At 43.4% G+C, this 15,079-nt stretch overlaps 1 protein-coding gene across 5 annotated transcripts in view; it reads left to right on the top strand.

Annotated features, from left to right (window-relative positions):
* The window catches only part of CARMIL1 (capping protein regulator and myosin 1 linker 1), a 173,427-nt gene extending 158,348 nt beyond the window's left edge, over positions 1-15,079 (top strand). For 3 of the 5 annotated variants that reach the window (XM_088533402.1, XM_088533403.1, XM_088533404.1), the window contains 6 exons: positions 1,316-1,748; positions 5,750-5,828; positions 7,734-7,967; positions 9,612-9,746; positions 12,025-12,171; positions 14,032-15,079. In XM_088533402.1, coding sequence (XP_088389528.1) covers positions 1,316-1,748; positions 5,750-5,828; positions 7,734-7,967; positions 9,612-9,746; positions 12,025-12,171; positions 14,032-14,162 — 1,159 coding nt within the window. In that variant the 3' untranslated portion in view covers positions 14,163-15,079. The remainder of the gene's footprint in view (positions 1-1,315; positions 1,749-5,749; positions 5,829-7,733; positions 7,968-9,611; positions 9,747-12,024; positions 12,172-14,031) is intronic. The other 2 variants (XM_088533405.1, XM_088533406.1) reach the window with 1 other exon arrangement.

Below are 15,079 nucleotides of genomic sequence, written 5' to 3' on the forward strand. Positions count from 1 at the left end.
CAGTCTTTACTTCAGTTTTTACTATCACATTCAGATAAGAAGCAATAGATTTATGTTGATATAGAAATTCTTGCTAAAGACTTGTTTGACAAATGTGAAGTGCTTCAGATTTCAGCAGTATGTTTGTATGAAAGATATGTGTTTCCTTCAGCTTTGTATACGGAGAGAAACAGCTAATCGTTTGGTAGGTAGTGGTGTATTTAGTACCTAGATATTCTTGCACTAGTGCAGGTTTGCATGTGCAAATATATTTATATGAAAGTGTGTATATATATATTATATATATATATATATGTTTATAGGTTTTTTTTAATATATAATAATCGAGAAAGCTAGAACAAATTCCAGACAACTTATAACCTCTTCTGCGCTCTGTGTGACATCCATTAAGTAAAATGGTACGTGTTAACTGATAAATAACTGTGGCAGGAAATGTCTTAAAGTCAGTATGAGTGATAAATATCCATGGTGACATGTGAAGCCATGTGTGATACACATCTGATGATGAGATCACGTAGCTTTGAAAAACGGATTAGCAAGCTTAAGGTCATACAGTTAGCATACTACCCCCATTGGAGGCCTGCTGGCCACCCAGTTGATGTCCCTGTGAGCTTGCATGTGTCTCTGTCTGTGCAGCCCTGGCCACGTGCGTGACTCAGGGTCTTTGTCCCTATTAGTTGTCCTCAGTTGTTCCACTGGGGACTCTTTCTGGTTGGGATACTCATAGGCAGACTTGTTGTGTCCTCTGCTCTCCCCTCAAGCATGGATACTCTACTTGTAAGCTGAATATAGAAAAAGTTTACTGGTGATAACTTTCTGAGGACAAGGTAGTAACTTTAAAGGTGACCCTGTTAGCTCTCTTAGTAAGAGAAGGTGACTGAGCCAACAAGTTCCTTGTTGATGCCCCTACAGGATGACATCTCCAAAGCTGTGCAAGTCACATACTTGATCAGAGTTATCCTGCCTCTAACAGTGGGCAGAACAAAACAGAAAAAAGCAATCTGAAATCATATGTGCATCGGCAGAACTACCCTGAAGCAACGTGTAGCTGGTGTTGGAAGCAGCCAGGTGCCCAGTGCAGCTGAAATGACTGCCTGTTGTCACTACAGCATGCCAGCATGGTGGTCCTCAGACACTGTGATCCGTACCAATAGTCCTGCTCTTAATTTAGAGATGCCAGCTAATGAGTGGGCCTCACGTGATATATGGTTGATACAAAAGGTTAACTTTGCCCAAAATAAGTTTTCTGAAACTATTTAAAGTAGAGGGAAGAGTGCAAGAAAAAGGAGCTTAAAATGTCTCTGTCTTTTATTAGGAGACCATCAACAAAAAGTTCAGACAGCAGTGAGCCCAGCGAAGCAGGTGAAGAGAAGAAGAAAAGGGATTCCCGGAAGAGTGGCTTTCTTAACTTAATCAAATCACGAGGCTCCAAATCTGAACGTCCTCAGACTGTTTTGGTGTCAGAGGAGCCCTCCTCACCCAAGGCTGCTGCAAAAAGTTCAGCTGTGGACGCAAGTAAGAAGGAGGCCAAACCTGCAGAGCAGAATGGTGGTTCAGAGCGGTCTGAGGAGCTAAAGACGCCAGACTCAATCGAGGAGGTACAGCCAGATGATGCTGTGAAGGCCGAGAGAGGTGACAGTAAAGGAAGCCCACAAGGGGGTCGGAGGTACGGCGTGCAGGTGATGGGCAGCGGCCTGCTGGCAGAAATGAAAGCCAAACAGGAGAAGAGAGCAGCCTCTGCCCAGAAGGTGAAGGCAATTTGTTTGATTTCTCAAGAGTTGTTGTGCAAAGTGAGCGAGAGCTAGGCCATTTCATGGGAGGGAGTAGGAGGGCTGGTGGTTGGCACTTGAGTCCTGCTTTCCATCAGGGATTATAGTGTCAGTGCAGGAGAAAAGTTCTGTACTGTGGTGATCAAACATGAGCATCCTGGCCAAGGACTGGGCCGCACACGTGGAGATGTGCCCCAGACTTGCATTTTCTCCTCATGTGGAGCAGGTGACATCACTTCTGCTTGATGTCAGGCCAATGCAGGCGTAAAAAAAGACCTATCATAGTTCCCATGTATTACAGAGCAACTTCTGTCCCACTAGCAAGCATAGTTCGGGTATCTCCGTGCTAACTGATGTGTGATTTGTTCACTTTTAATATTAGCATGTTTAGCAGAAATGAAAGCTAGGAAAGACCTCTTACTGTGTGTCCCCTGCACACTCATCCTTCAGGGGTCTGACAGTTAACTGGATTGGCTAATGTCTACACTGCTCTCTTGTGGAAGGTGAGGTAGCAAATTCGAGAGATATGGTGTGTTCTGTGTTTAAAATTATATATCCCATGCAGAAAAGTAAATTTGGCTTCTAATACCATCTACATACATGCTGCTTATGGTTTTCTTTACTGCACTCCTTTATTTCTCTGCTTTTTTGCATCCTACGTAGATGCGAATCATTCTTGTGCCTTTGATGTATTTATATGAACATTAGCACTCAAAGAAATCAGCTATATGTTTAAAAAAAAAAAAGTTGCACATTTTCTGTTCATATTCCTTTCCCTGTCCCTTTTTTTCCCCTTGTGAGATGATAACACTGAGGAAGAATCCTGCTCCAGGCACTTAACATAAGTAGGGGTATCCATGTGCTGCTCCAAATCATTTGCTCTCAAACCATTTCATTTGATATTTATTTTCTCTCCTGAACTTTAGCATCCTATGCGCTCCCTCCCTCCCGACTGTAGTTAGCATATCCTAAAATTGCCAAAAAATTGGCCTTTTTTTCATTCCTCTTCTTCAGCATGCAGGTTGCTCAGATGCTGTCCGTTCTCTGCCATTACCAGCCATCATTTGGAAGATGTTATCTTACAACAGAGATCATCTACATGCTTTCCCATGTATTTTTCTTCCTTTAATACATTGCACAATTGTCTTGCTGTGACCAAACAAGCCACTCAGGTGTCATTTTTGCCTTTTCTATGTTTTTATAATGCCAGATGTGATGTTTGAACTGTTGTTGCAAACACTGGAGTCTTATAAGAGGCAGATTCAAATTAACCCTGTAGTCCACTATTAAAGGGTCACTCAGGTTAAAAGTATTTTTTCTGAAGAAATGGCCAGTTCACACCTTTCTGATTGCAGTTGAACAGTGCCAGGAATAGTCTCACTCATTTCCAAGAGGGCAGCTTTTCAATCAATATGCTATATTGTGAAGGAGAGCATTACAGTCTGCCTGTAACTAAAGAAATATTGAGTTACTCCAGATAACATAAATATTTACAGTTATATAAAATGTGTGTGCTTGGTGCTCTGCACAATGCCCAACTTTTGCTTAGTATTTGTGATCTACAATCAGTCAGGTCAGCAATAATGTGTTTGAGGGTTTTTTTGTTTGTTTGTTTTTTAAGTGGGGAGAGTAAAAGACCATACCCCGTTTAGCTGATTAGCTTTCATAGCCTTGATTGAAAACCTGAATTTCATCCATTAAAAAAGAGATTACGGCCTTTTTCCAGTATGTCCAGGAGATGCTTTCCATGATGTTTTTCATCTTTTTTTTTTCCAACTGGAAATTAAGTTACCTGTTTCCTTTCAGATTTATTACTAGTCTCTCTTGTTAGTATATAAGCATGGTGAGAAGAAGCTATGAAGTTAATACTCATTTTGAAATTTAAAAAATATGGTTTTTTTCATTAAGCTTTGCAAAAGCTGATATTTATGGAATGCAAAAATATGTTGTGCTTTTTTTTTTAAAGAAAAACACGTGACAAGAAAACAGAATTGGAATAGGAGTCTGTACACAGAAGTGTACGCACAGAGTTCTTCCGTTTTAATGTCGTTCAAACTGCACAAAATTGAACAGCTGGTCAAAAACGAATTTCCTCCTGCCTTGTCCTGGTTTGCCACATTGAACAGTTTAGTTTTGTGTTTTTCTTGATCATATTCTTGAAGTCGAGTATGTGAGTAATTCAGTATCCTGTGGGTGAGCTGCAGAAGGCAGCACCCCACTGCTCATATATTGTTTAGGAGGGGTATGGTACCAACTCCCCTAGTATCTTCAAATTTTATCAGGATCCTACTAGGATAGAAAAAACATATATTTTCCTTCAAGGTACAGATGGCTGCTTAGATTCTGAGCTATTTTACATGAAAACAAAGCCAGAAGGAATTTACTATTTCATTCATACCCTACCGCAGTCTTGTTAGAGACGCAAGTGAGGAGCAGGTGCACTGTACATGGAAAGATGGTAAATCTTTTTTTTGTTTTCTTTTGCTTAGAAAACGACTTGTGAATTGGCAATAATGGTGCAGACAAACACATGGATTAGTATTTTCTCTCAGCAAACGTGCAGATCTTTTAGCTCCATCTAGTGTTTACAAACTGGGTTTTTAAATACCTTCAGCAAGGCTCATTTGTAGCCATTGATTCGTGCCAGATTGCACCCAACTGCAAGATTTCCCCGATTTGCACATTACCTTTAAAAGTAGATCCCAAATTATCTGCATGATGTAATTGGAATGTAGTGGGCAATATCTTCATATTTACATATTGACATTTTACATTATTGAAATTAGTATTTTGCTGAAAGTTCATGTGAATTCACATTCCATAAGGAAATCATTGCTAAAATCTGTTCTCAAAGTTATTTTTGCCAAGGCGTGAAAGAAAAATCTGAAAAGTGGAGAGCAGTTTAAAAAACAAAAACAATAAAAGGCTTTAGGAGGTGGAGAGGTGAGAATTTAGCCAAAATGCCAGTACCAGGTGAGAAGCAGGAGTCTCTGCCCACTGGTGCAAAACATAGCACTGCTGCTAGCTTGGGAGGTGGGGGGAATATCTTGTTTTTAATGGCAGAGGACTTTACAACTGTAGCTGTTCAAAGCTTTGCATTTCTAGAAGGGGCTGCACACAGCTTTTGACCAAGGAGAAAAATATTGTTTTGCCTATAGGTGGGTTTTTTTTACAGAGAGTTTCATACTTAAAAACTACAGAAGCAGAATCCCTTTAAATTATACAGTTACAGTAGTATCAGGGTAATTTTACAGCACAAGAAGGTGGATGTTTATTCTAATACGGCCCTCCTTAGGATGCTCTCCAATCCTCAGAGGAGGTGCAGGGAGGCAGTTGCCCTGTCAGGCCGCACACAGGGACAGCGGATGTTCGGCAGTTCCGTTCTTTTCCTTACTCTGAAAAAGAGACACTTCATTCCTTTATGCTAATCCTTACAGTTCCATTTTCCCTATAAATCCGTCACTATTTTAGATAATGTGTGCTCCTCCTACTGGCGCCATTCTCTTGCTTCCTGCCATCTCCTGTCTGTCTGGTGTTTGGGCTGGTGAGCCCCAAAGGGCAGCGCTCCTGTTTGGCACGCGCTGCATGGCACAAAGACTTGTTTGTTTGTTTGTTCGTTGTACCTTAAACAGGATTTGTTCAAATATGGAACCGTCCTTGAAGAAGAGGCAATTTTCAACTTGAACCTTTAATTTAGGCTCCTGCACATTGGCAGGGTTGTCACAGGAGACAGGGTGTCACTGCAGCCCTGCTAGACACGTGGCAGCGTTAGTCACCAAATCAGTGCGGTTTTCTTCACGCTTACATTCCCAAGACACGAAAGAAGAATGAGGAAGTGCATCCAGCCTTCATTACCAGCACAGCTTTCTCTGCCTTCTGGTTTCTGAATTAGAGCTTTTTCACTAACAGAAGCACTGAGTCGCATTAGTTACAGATTATTAATGTGAGGGCTAATGTGAGGGCCTTTCTCACTCTTTCAGAAACTTGGGAATGACATAACTCCCAGAGACTCTTGTGACACAGCGGTGAGCTCCGAACGACTGGATGGAAGTGGTACAGGTACAGCTGCTTGGTTTCCTGTATAAACTCCCTCTAGAAAATGCAACATGCCTGACTTCAAAATTACACTTTCCCCTGCAAATTTTGTGCTTATGATTTCTTAAGCAAAACATGAGCTTACGCTAGGTGAAAAGGATTAGGAACAAGTGCTCCTTCTCATGCATTTGACAGCGCTTCTCATTTAGTTAGTTCTGGGGCCAAGTTGATGGCTGGTTGCTCTGCGTTGCGAAGGAGGGCAAGTGCTTGATGCAAGTGCCTGCGGCTGCCCCAAAAGGGTGCTGCATTGTAGCAGAGTCAGCAGAGCTGCAGATGGACCCAGGAGCCAGCAAAGCCGCCTACACAGAAAGAAGTGAGATTCCTGAATATTGCTGAAGACCTGAAAATTTGCAAGGTTCATAGCAGCCCATACAGATACCAGCCTGGCTGTCAGCTATTAGAATAGGCATATATCAGACATGGCACAGAGGATTGCCAGAATGTACAGAAACCAGTCTGAAAAACAAGGCTCAAATCTAAGTGCAAATGGGTGCATCTTGGTTAAGGAGTCACTTCAGAAATCCATTTTGAGTTTTTAAAACCTTAAACCAAACAGTGATTTAAAAGGCAGCATGCAGAGAATCCATTGAAGCAAACGCTGTTAATCAGCCCTTTTAAATTAGCCCACTAATCCGTGTGCTATAATATATATAGCTCCTAATAATGTCAGCCCGAAGTCAAAGTAGCTAAAAGAGTATATGCTGTGAGCGTTAGAGTGAGTAGCTGTGGGTGTCAGATCCCAGTTTTGATCCGGTCCTTTTCACCGAGTACGACGCATTTCACCCCTACCTTCCTGCAGTTTGTGCCCCACTTCTTTCTGGCTTGCAGCTGTCAAAGGGTTTTTTTACCACCATTGCTTGAGAGCTCCCTCAGGCTGCACTTTGCTGTTGTGACTACAATTTGTCTTTGTTTCGGGTTAATTTATTTTTACTTACCGTCTTCTAATAACATTAACAGGCCTGAGGTTAGGAAGGCCAGAAAGTTAATGGAAAATTACTGGATGTTGCTAGAAAACTGTAGATAGCTTTTCTGAGGAAGAATAAGGTTGTGTGTGTGTGGGGGGGGGGGGTTGGGGTTTTTTTTGATGTGTGTTTGTTTTAATCCTTTGCTTTATGTCTGGATATTGCCTGCTATTTTGTATGTGTGTGTGACTGTGCTCACACACACACATGTTCACACACACACGCAGAGGTGCGGAACGCAACCTGCTGTTTTGCCTGCGGTGCAAAATTTTACTGCATGCACACAGGCACAATTTCTGCCTCTTATCTTCTTGCACAAATACATATGTGCCATACACCGTTTTATGGTTAGCTAGAGTTTAACTCCAGTTCAGCTGCCACTCACATTGCACTTAAAATGCTCAGCACTCTTGCCAGAAGTTCAATTTCTGCATGGGAATGACAAGCAGGTCAGTCAAGTCAGCATTTGTGAGCATGTAACTTGGCTTTGCCAGGTACAAAGGCAACCAGCCTGTGTTTTAGTGAGCCTAGGATTCTGCACAGAGAATAAAGACTCAGTGGTTGAAGTCCCAAACTTGTGTACCAGTTCAAACATGTCCTACCTGCTGCATATAAGCTTTCATCCTTCTCTAGGCTGTAAAGTAGGAAAGTAGGGCAGACAGTTTGCTGTTTGCAACCTAGCATCCAACAGCCATGGAGTTCAGTGTCCTTAAGAACAGATGTCTTCAGATGCTTCTGCTGCAGTGATTTTGTGTGTGAAATAACAGGAGTTCCCTTATCACTGCTCTACTGCTCTGTGTGTGTGTGTGTGTGCATGGACTGATGATGAAACTTTTCCATGTACGTAGCCGTATAGTGCGTCTTCTCCATTGCAGGGTGTTGTGTTACATATATTCATTTATTTTAGTGCCTAAACTCCAGCAGACTCTTCCAGAGAATCGGTTCACCCCAAGTAAAGGTGACTCCATCTCAGCATCATCAGAAAAAAACGCAAAAGCTGAACCAAAGGCAGAAGCTGGCACAAAGGCAAGAGGTTCTTCCAATGCTCCTACCAGCCCCAAGCCCCCTCTGCAGCCCTCCAAGCCCAGCCTGGCGGCACGGCCCACGCTCCCGCAGAAACCCCGTTCTGCCTCTCGCACTGGTGAGCAGCTCTTGGGGGCTTTGCTTCTCCTTGGCAGGGTCCTTTTGGAGCTGATCCTCTGGGCTGTGAAGGAGAGACCCACGGCCCAGCCCTGAACAGAAGTTAAGTGTGAAGGGGGACAGGTTCTTCACTCACTTGCTCCTGACTTTATTCCTTTGTAGATCCTTCTGCCCCAGTTCAAACACACTGATGAGAATGATCTAATTAGTGATTTAAAAGCAATTTCCTTATCACTTTGTTATTGGAAATATTAATAATTGTGCTTTTACAACCCTGCAAGGCTACCAGTGGAATGAGTACTACCTTCTGCTATGCTCTTTCCTCCTGCCCAGGTGTTATCTCAAGATATCTGCTAGTTCAAAGGGTTTCAGCAGCTCTGTATGTGGGCCTGCCCATTACTTAATTGGACATTGTCAGAACTCCCTCTTTCTATTATATGTGTGCCTCTGTAGTATAGCCATTACAACTGAAAAAAGTATATAAGTTACTTACAGACTCCTTTATGGTGCTATAGCAAATGTACAGCTTATTAATTGCTGTAATTCCCACTTGGACCTTAGAAAGATGACATTTAAGGAGGCAATTTACAGCCTATTCCCTACTGTTGATGTGTACCTGGGCATTACTTAGTCTGTCTGTGCACACTAGTGAGTCAAATGTCATTTTCGATTTCAAGTACAGAAGAACCTTCAGATTTTAGATGAGTTTATATTTTATCGATCGTTTTAAAATGGCCATGAAAATAAGAGTGGCCTTGAGTAAGATGCCCCTGAAGATGAATACAATAGGAAAGTGTGACCTATTTGATATTGTTTAATCTATAAAATAGATCATATGTGATCTCAAAATTTGATGTATCAGAAAGACCTGAGGTGTCTTTTTCTGCAGAGGAAACATACTGCAGGCTTAATATAGAGCGTAATTAGTATTTACTAGCAGTAGGCCAGCTGGCCAGGTAGTAGATGAAAGCAGCGCTGTCGCTGCTGCAGTCTGACTCCTGTCCTAGGGCTTGTCCCAGCCTGCTGTCCAAGCACACCCGGGCACAGTGATAAGGGCAGGCAGGAGTGCTCCCGTCATGGTTTCCAATGGTGTGCCTGAATGAATGGTAGGAAACTTTTGCTAAGTAACCTGAGCACGAGTAATCACAGCTCAGATGTCCTCACATTGTCAGAGACCAAAAGTGGTTCCTCGGCATGAATTTTGGTTCAAAAACCTGTGGCTGTGTTCGCCAAGCACGATGCCTATGCTTATGTTGATACCAAGCTTTTGGTGTGCATGTAACGTGCGTGCTACTTGCACTGAGAAGGTCCTGAACACTAGTGTATCCATTCAGACAGTTTGGAAGATTATCTCTTCCCTTTGCAGAATATAAAATGATTGACTCCCTTATGGTGGCCACTCAACAGTTAGATAAATTCCTGGTAATTTCCGGGTTACATTTGAGTTAACTATTAATTCTGCACTAAGAGGTCCAGATATTATGCAGCATGTATTAGTTTTCCTGAATCCCTCTCTTTTTTACCACAGATTCTGGGTGTTTCTTGTTTGTGCATTGTGTTGGGATTCTTGCATTGTACAACCAACACTTCTGTGAGCTGCAGCAGAGGTATAACTTCTCCCCTTTTCACTTGTGGTACTCTACAGAGGATGCTCCGGAGTCTCCCTCTGGCCCTGGTTCTCCCAAAGTTGCCCTGCTTCCACCCGTGCTAAAGAAAGTTCCTTCTGATAAAGAAAAGGACGGTCAGAACAGCCCCACAATCAGATCATTTTCTCAAGAAGGTAAGACTGTGAGCATAATGGTTGTTCCAACATGCTTGTCTGCTACCTGAAATCAGTGTGCCATAGTTCCCCAATTTCTTTGTTTTCACGTGGGAGGGAAGAAGGTAATTTATTTTGATGGAAAAAATAGCAAGGAAAAGGTAGCTGATCACCCCCTGCCCCAGGTTGGTGCTCTTCTTTTCCTTTGATCACACCGTGTGACAGAAGATAAATCTCAAGTTATTGATATGGTGACTGTTTTACAGTGATAGTCATAACTGCCTAATTGTTATGAGATTCCTGTGTTATGTGAATTGTATTTTGGTTCAGCCCAGATCAAGAAGCTGTTCGGCATCGGCCGTACAGGCTCATGTTCAGTGCAGCTCCCTGGATCAGGAGATGTGGGGCAGCCGTGGAACAGCCGTGTCCTTGCTCACTGCAGCCCGCTTTTTGCCCTATGTGCCCTCCTTTCGGTGGCATCGCTGCATGGGACCGCGCTCACCTCAGACTTGGCCGGCGCGTCCTCCTGTGCCAGGGCAGGCCTTGCTACCCTTGACACACAAGCTGCCTTCTCTTTGCTGCTTTTTGTATGTGCTCTGAGTTCCTACTTTTGCTGATGCATTTTGTTGACCGTGGTTGTTTCTCAGAAGAGCTAAGGCTTCTTTCAAAAGTCTCAAATGTAAGAAGTAGTCACAGAAGTCTTGTTCAACATGGTATTAGCTGATGCAAATGGGAACTTTAGAAATGGTTTAGAAATCTGGTGGTGAGACCTCTTCCTTCCTTGGACCTGTCAGTACCTGAGGGGTATCTGGCTGGCTGCAGGTATTTGGCTCTCAGTTCAGCCATCTGTGCAGTGCTGTTGGGCTGCTGTTTGTTACAAAAGTACTTCAGCAGAACAAATACAGTCTCATTAAGTTTGTGTAAAGCTAGCAGGACATGGCACACCCAAGACTTCTGCAGCTGGAAGAAGCTGAGGATTTGGACAGTCCATGCTGCCAAAAGCTGCAGCTATCTGTGGCTCATTTCCAGGGTCCTCTGATGGCACCAGCACTCAAGTGGTTCCTGGCAGCTCTGTCATTAGACAGCAAGGCAGAGCAGGGTTTTTCTCCTGCTTTTAGTCCTATCAGGATCTCCCCTGAGACAGGTTAACAGGGCCACAGTTTGGGGACCGGGCGCACCAAACCCTCAGTGCCATCATGTTGAGAATGGAGACCATCAAAGGCTGTTGGCCCAACAGACTCATCCAATTGCTGCCTAGCAAATACTTAAGCTGCTTGTTTTTGGGCCAGCTTTTCATCAGACTGAGAGAGATAACTTTTTACTTAAGGGTATGCAATATCATGGGGACTTGTTAAGGTTGTGTTTTAACATGGGGTTAATCTCATACTTCTTATGCTACATCACTTCTCCATCTCCCTATCATGAGAGGAGGCATAAAAGAGAAGCAGGGAATATGGGATCATTACCACGATCGTTCTGTATTACAGCAGTCTCCAGTACACAGGAGGGATCTGACAGTTTTTTCCAGTTGGCTATAGTCAAATGAGGAGAGACACAATTAGTTCATCTTTTTAAAAGTCTGCTCTTTGCAAATCCTTATACAAAAAAGGGGTCGGATCCTGTGCTTTCCTTCTTCCTCGCTCCCTTAGTCCTTGCCTTGGCCAAATGCATGGTTTATTAATTGTTGCTGTGTTGCACTTAAAGCTTGGAATGTCAGAAATTTGGTTTCTGGGCCTTTAAGGAGCTGCTGTCATTTGCATAATGTTTCTCAGAAATATATTCTGTTCAATACCTGTTTTTTTTGGTGGTGGTGGTGGTGGTGATGGTTTAGTTATCAAGTTGTCCTTTTCATTTATTGCTGCTCTACTTCTTCATTCACACGTTCCTCTTCCCTTGCTTTGTGCTTCCTTTCAGACCAGCATGCTCAATTTATTTCTGCAACTGGTAAATCACTGCAAGTCTGCCTAAGCTGTTGATTAGTAAACCTGATTATATTTACTGCACTGAACTTTGCAAATTAGAAGATACTTGATTATAGAATTGCTTTATGTTAAGGAGTATAACTGCAGTATGTGGCGCAACCTCAAAAGACACCGCTCCACACACCTGCCTGTAAGACTGGGCTGCACATACCAACATAGGCACATGTGCAGGCTGAATTTAAGCAAGCATCTAGCATATTGAGTTTTTGAACAGTTGGGTGGGGTGGATAAATAAAATTATTTGCACTATTTACTACTTTCCAAATGTGGGCCTACAGAACAGTTCAGGGGTATAAATGAATCCTTTTCCCTGCTAGAACAAACAGGAGATTGTCCAAAAAGAGACTCAGATCATGACTGTGACATGCCATCTGGTGCAGTGAAAACGGCTTCGGGGCAGTGTGCTGCCAGTGCAGAAGAGGAAGCTCATGTGCTTGGGCAGAGGAAGGCACAGCCAACTCCTGGTTAGAAGTTTCCCTTTTCATTTCTCATTGCGAGCGCTCGACAACTGGCACTAACGATCACTGAGACGCAGCAGTAGCAAGGAAGCCACAAGAGGGGGCTGGCTTTATGAGAGAGGTGAAGATTCTGAGGGACATCAATCATCTCTGTCTAGCCCATGACAAATTTGTGACTTGAAAAGCTTGGCAAATCACGGTGTGTTTGTGTTGTTCCTTGGTGCCAGCGCCGCTGGCCAGTGGTGAGTAGCACTTGGGACCCTCTGGCCCAGGGGGCTGTATAAGTGCAAACCATTGCTCGTTATAAGCCATTACAGCTCCTTATGGTAACTGTGGCACATTGCCATGCAAGTAGGCTCCAGGTGGACTCTGACACTTCATGTGCTTATCTGCCTTTTTAAGATGTGTGCACTGAAGTGCTACAAGACATTTCGGTTTGAATGTTGTTAGTGCCAGTTTCAGTGCATCATTTATACAGTCATTTGAGAACTGGATAAATCAGCATATTTTGACATAGTGCTTTGCTCTTAAGCTCACATAAGCAAAAACCAAAAACAAACAAATATAAAAAACAGAACTTTGGAGATCCCACCACATGCCTAAGCTGCTCTTCTCGAAGAACAGCTTTGACTTATGGTGAACTCAATAAACTGTATGAACATTTGTTTGAAACATGTTTTTCAAATACAGAAGAATCCTGTTCTCAAAATGGTACGTTTACGTGCTCCTCTTTATCTCTTAACTAGTTTGTTTAAACAGTGACTCAAAATTGCTTTTTTCTTTTTCTGAAATATATTGATGATATATTTGAACATCCTATGCAATTACATGTACCCGCAGTTTTCATGTTTCTGATAGATTGTGGATCCTTTCTGTAGGTTTCCATCATCTGTACCATTTGCTCAAGGAAAAGGAAAGAAACATCCCACCTGCCCCTTTCTATGCCCAGCCCCAAATGTGTAAAATGATTTTCTTTTCATGTTGCAGAATCAGCCTTAACGCACCGAGATTTCAATTCTCTCCTCACCGTCATAATCGGGTTGTTACGTATTAGCTCATTCTAAGGTGTCCTTACAGTCAGTTGCAAAAGCTGCGGTGCTGCAGTCGGCTCTGTGCAGAAGTTACCCTTGAGTGTGGTTTTACCCTTGTGTGCGGAGGCAGCACAGAGCAAGGCTGAGCTGCTTTGCGGGCGGTGGGTTTAGGCACACGCGGTGCTGCGCCGCGGTGCCTCTCAGGTGCCTCTCGGTGAGCGCCGCGGCTCCGTGCGCGGCGGCCTGGACGCGGCCGCGGCGCTTCCCAGCTGCGCCAGCCACCGTCGCCCCGCGCACGATGCGGCGGAGCCAAAGCTGGGCTCGAAAAGGGAGGTGCAAAACTGCCGTGTTTGGTTTGGAGTGGAGGAAAGGAGTGACTTCCAACACGGTCACTTGGGTTTAAAGGTTGGTTCTGTTTGGAGGCGGCGGATTTCTGAGGCTGTCAGTCCTCGCCTATCTTCGCTGCCCTTGAAGAGGATGAAAACCTCTCCAGTTTCCATAGCAGTGTTAGACCAGTCATAGGACCAGAAGTCTTAGCAAGGTTTTAAGGCCTTCTTTTCTGTTTCATTGCAAAGTCTATAGGCCTGGCGAAAGCCCTTGCTGAGGTGCCAGCGTGCTGCACGAACACAGCAGGAGCCTTCGCTTCTTCATTTTGGGAAGCCCTTATGCCCACCGGTGGGATGGAGCGTGAGCAGAGTTCTTGCTTTTCTCTCTCTGGCTCTTTCACCCCTTTGCTCAGCGGGAGCAGGAGCAGCCCCGTGCGGCCCAGCGACATCCCCCTGCCCGCTGCCACCTCTGGCATCGTTAGTAACACGTGCTTCTCTCTTCTGTACAGCTGCGAAAAGAAGCCCTGCTGCTGGAGAGCTCCAGGAGCGGAAGCAGAGGTCCTTGAGCAAAGACGGCCATCAGGGAAGCAAGTCCAGTGACTCCGGAGAAGAAGCAGATAAAGATTTTATTTTTGTTTAGCTCTCAGTGCAAGTGCTTCATGGGGCAAGAGCTTTTATAACAATCAGGGTACAGCAACCAACAGCCCTCCTTACCAGCTGCTCTTTCACCACAGGTACATGTCCATGCAGAGGCCCTGCTACTCTGATCATGATTTACATGTACAATCAGTTGGCATTGATTTGGTTTTTAGTTCCCCTTCTGTACAATCCAGACATTCCTTTCCATGCCTTTGCTAAAGCCAGCAACTCTTTCGTGTATTCTACTTGAATTTCTTGGAAGCAGCTACAAAGACTGCCCTGCATTGGGGCATTTAGAAAGCAAAGCTGATTAACTGGACCCTGTTTCTCACTAATACACTGTACAGCAGGTAATGTGTTGTACTGCTGAATGTAAATGTGTCAGATCTGCACGTGACTTACCTATAAATATATTCTTGCGGTATGCAATTGCACATTGTAATTATATTAAAAGAGCACACTAATAAAATAATTTGTATAGATTATATATATTAAATGCTTGGGTATGGTTTTTACATTCTCCCATAGGGAGCCTCTTTCTTCCTGTTATTGTACTGTACATAAATCTCCAACGCTTACATTTGTGTACTGTCAAAAAGCACAACAGAGAAGGATCTGAATGACATATAATCTTGTTATGCTTCCACATTCATATATTAATGTATATAGTTGATTGGAATGAGGGCAATTGAAATTTTATTAATATTGGTGTTTTCTAGAGGCCTTCTTCAGTTCTGTCTGCATATTAGCTTCCTTTCAATGTGTAATTCTACGAGAAAAATAGTTTGACATCTGTAAAAACATTTCTGCTTTTGAGGGAGGGAGTGCAAATTTCACAGATACCCACCTATGTTACAGGTTAAAGGGATTTTATTCATACGTATATTTGTAACAATAAAAATGATTTTACAACTGAAA

Source organism: Tinamus guttatus, unplaced genomic scaffold, assembly GCF_059628265.1.
Source record: "Tinamus guttatus ecotype Peru unplaced genomic scaffold, ASM5962826v1 Tinamus_guttatus_pri_ptg000497l, whole genome shotgun sequence".
NCBI lineage: Eukaryota > Metazoa > Chordata > Aves > Tinamiformes > Tinamidae > Tinamus > Tinamus guttatus.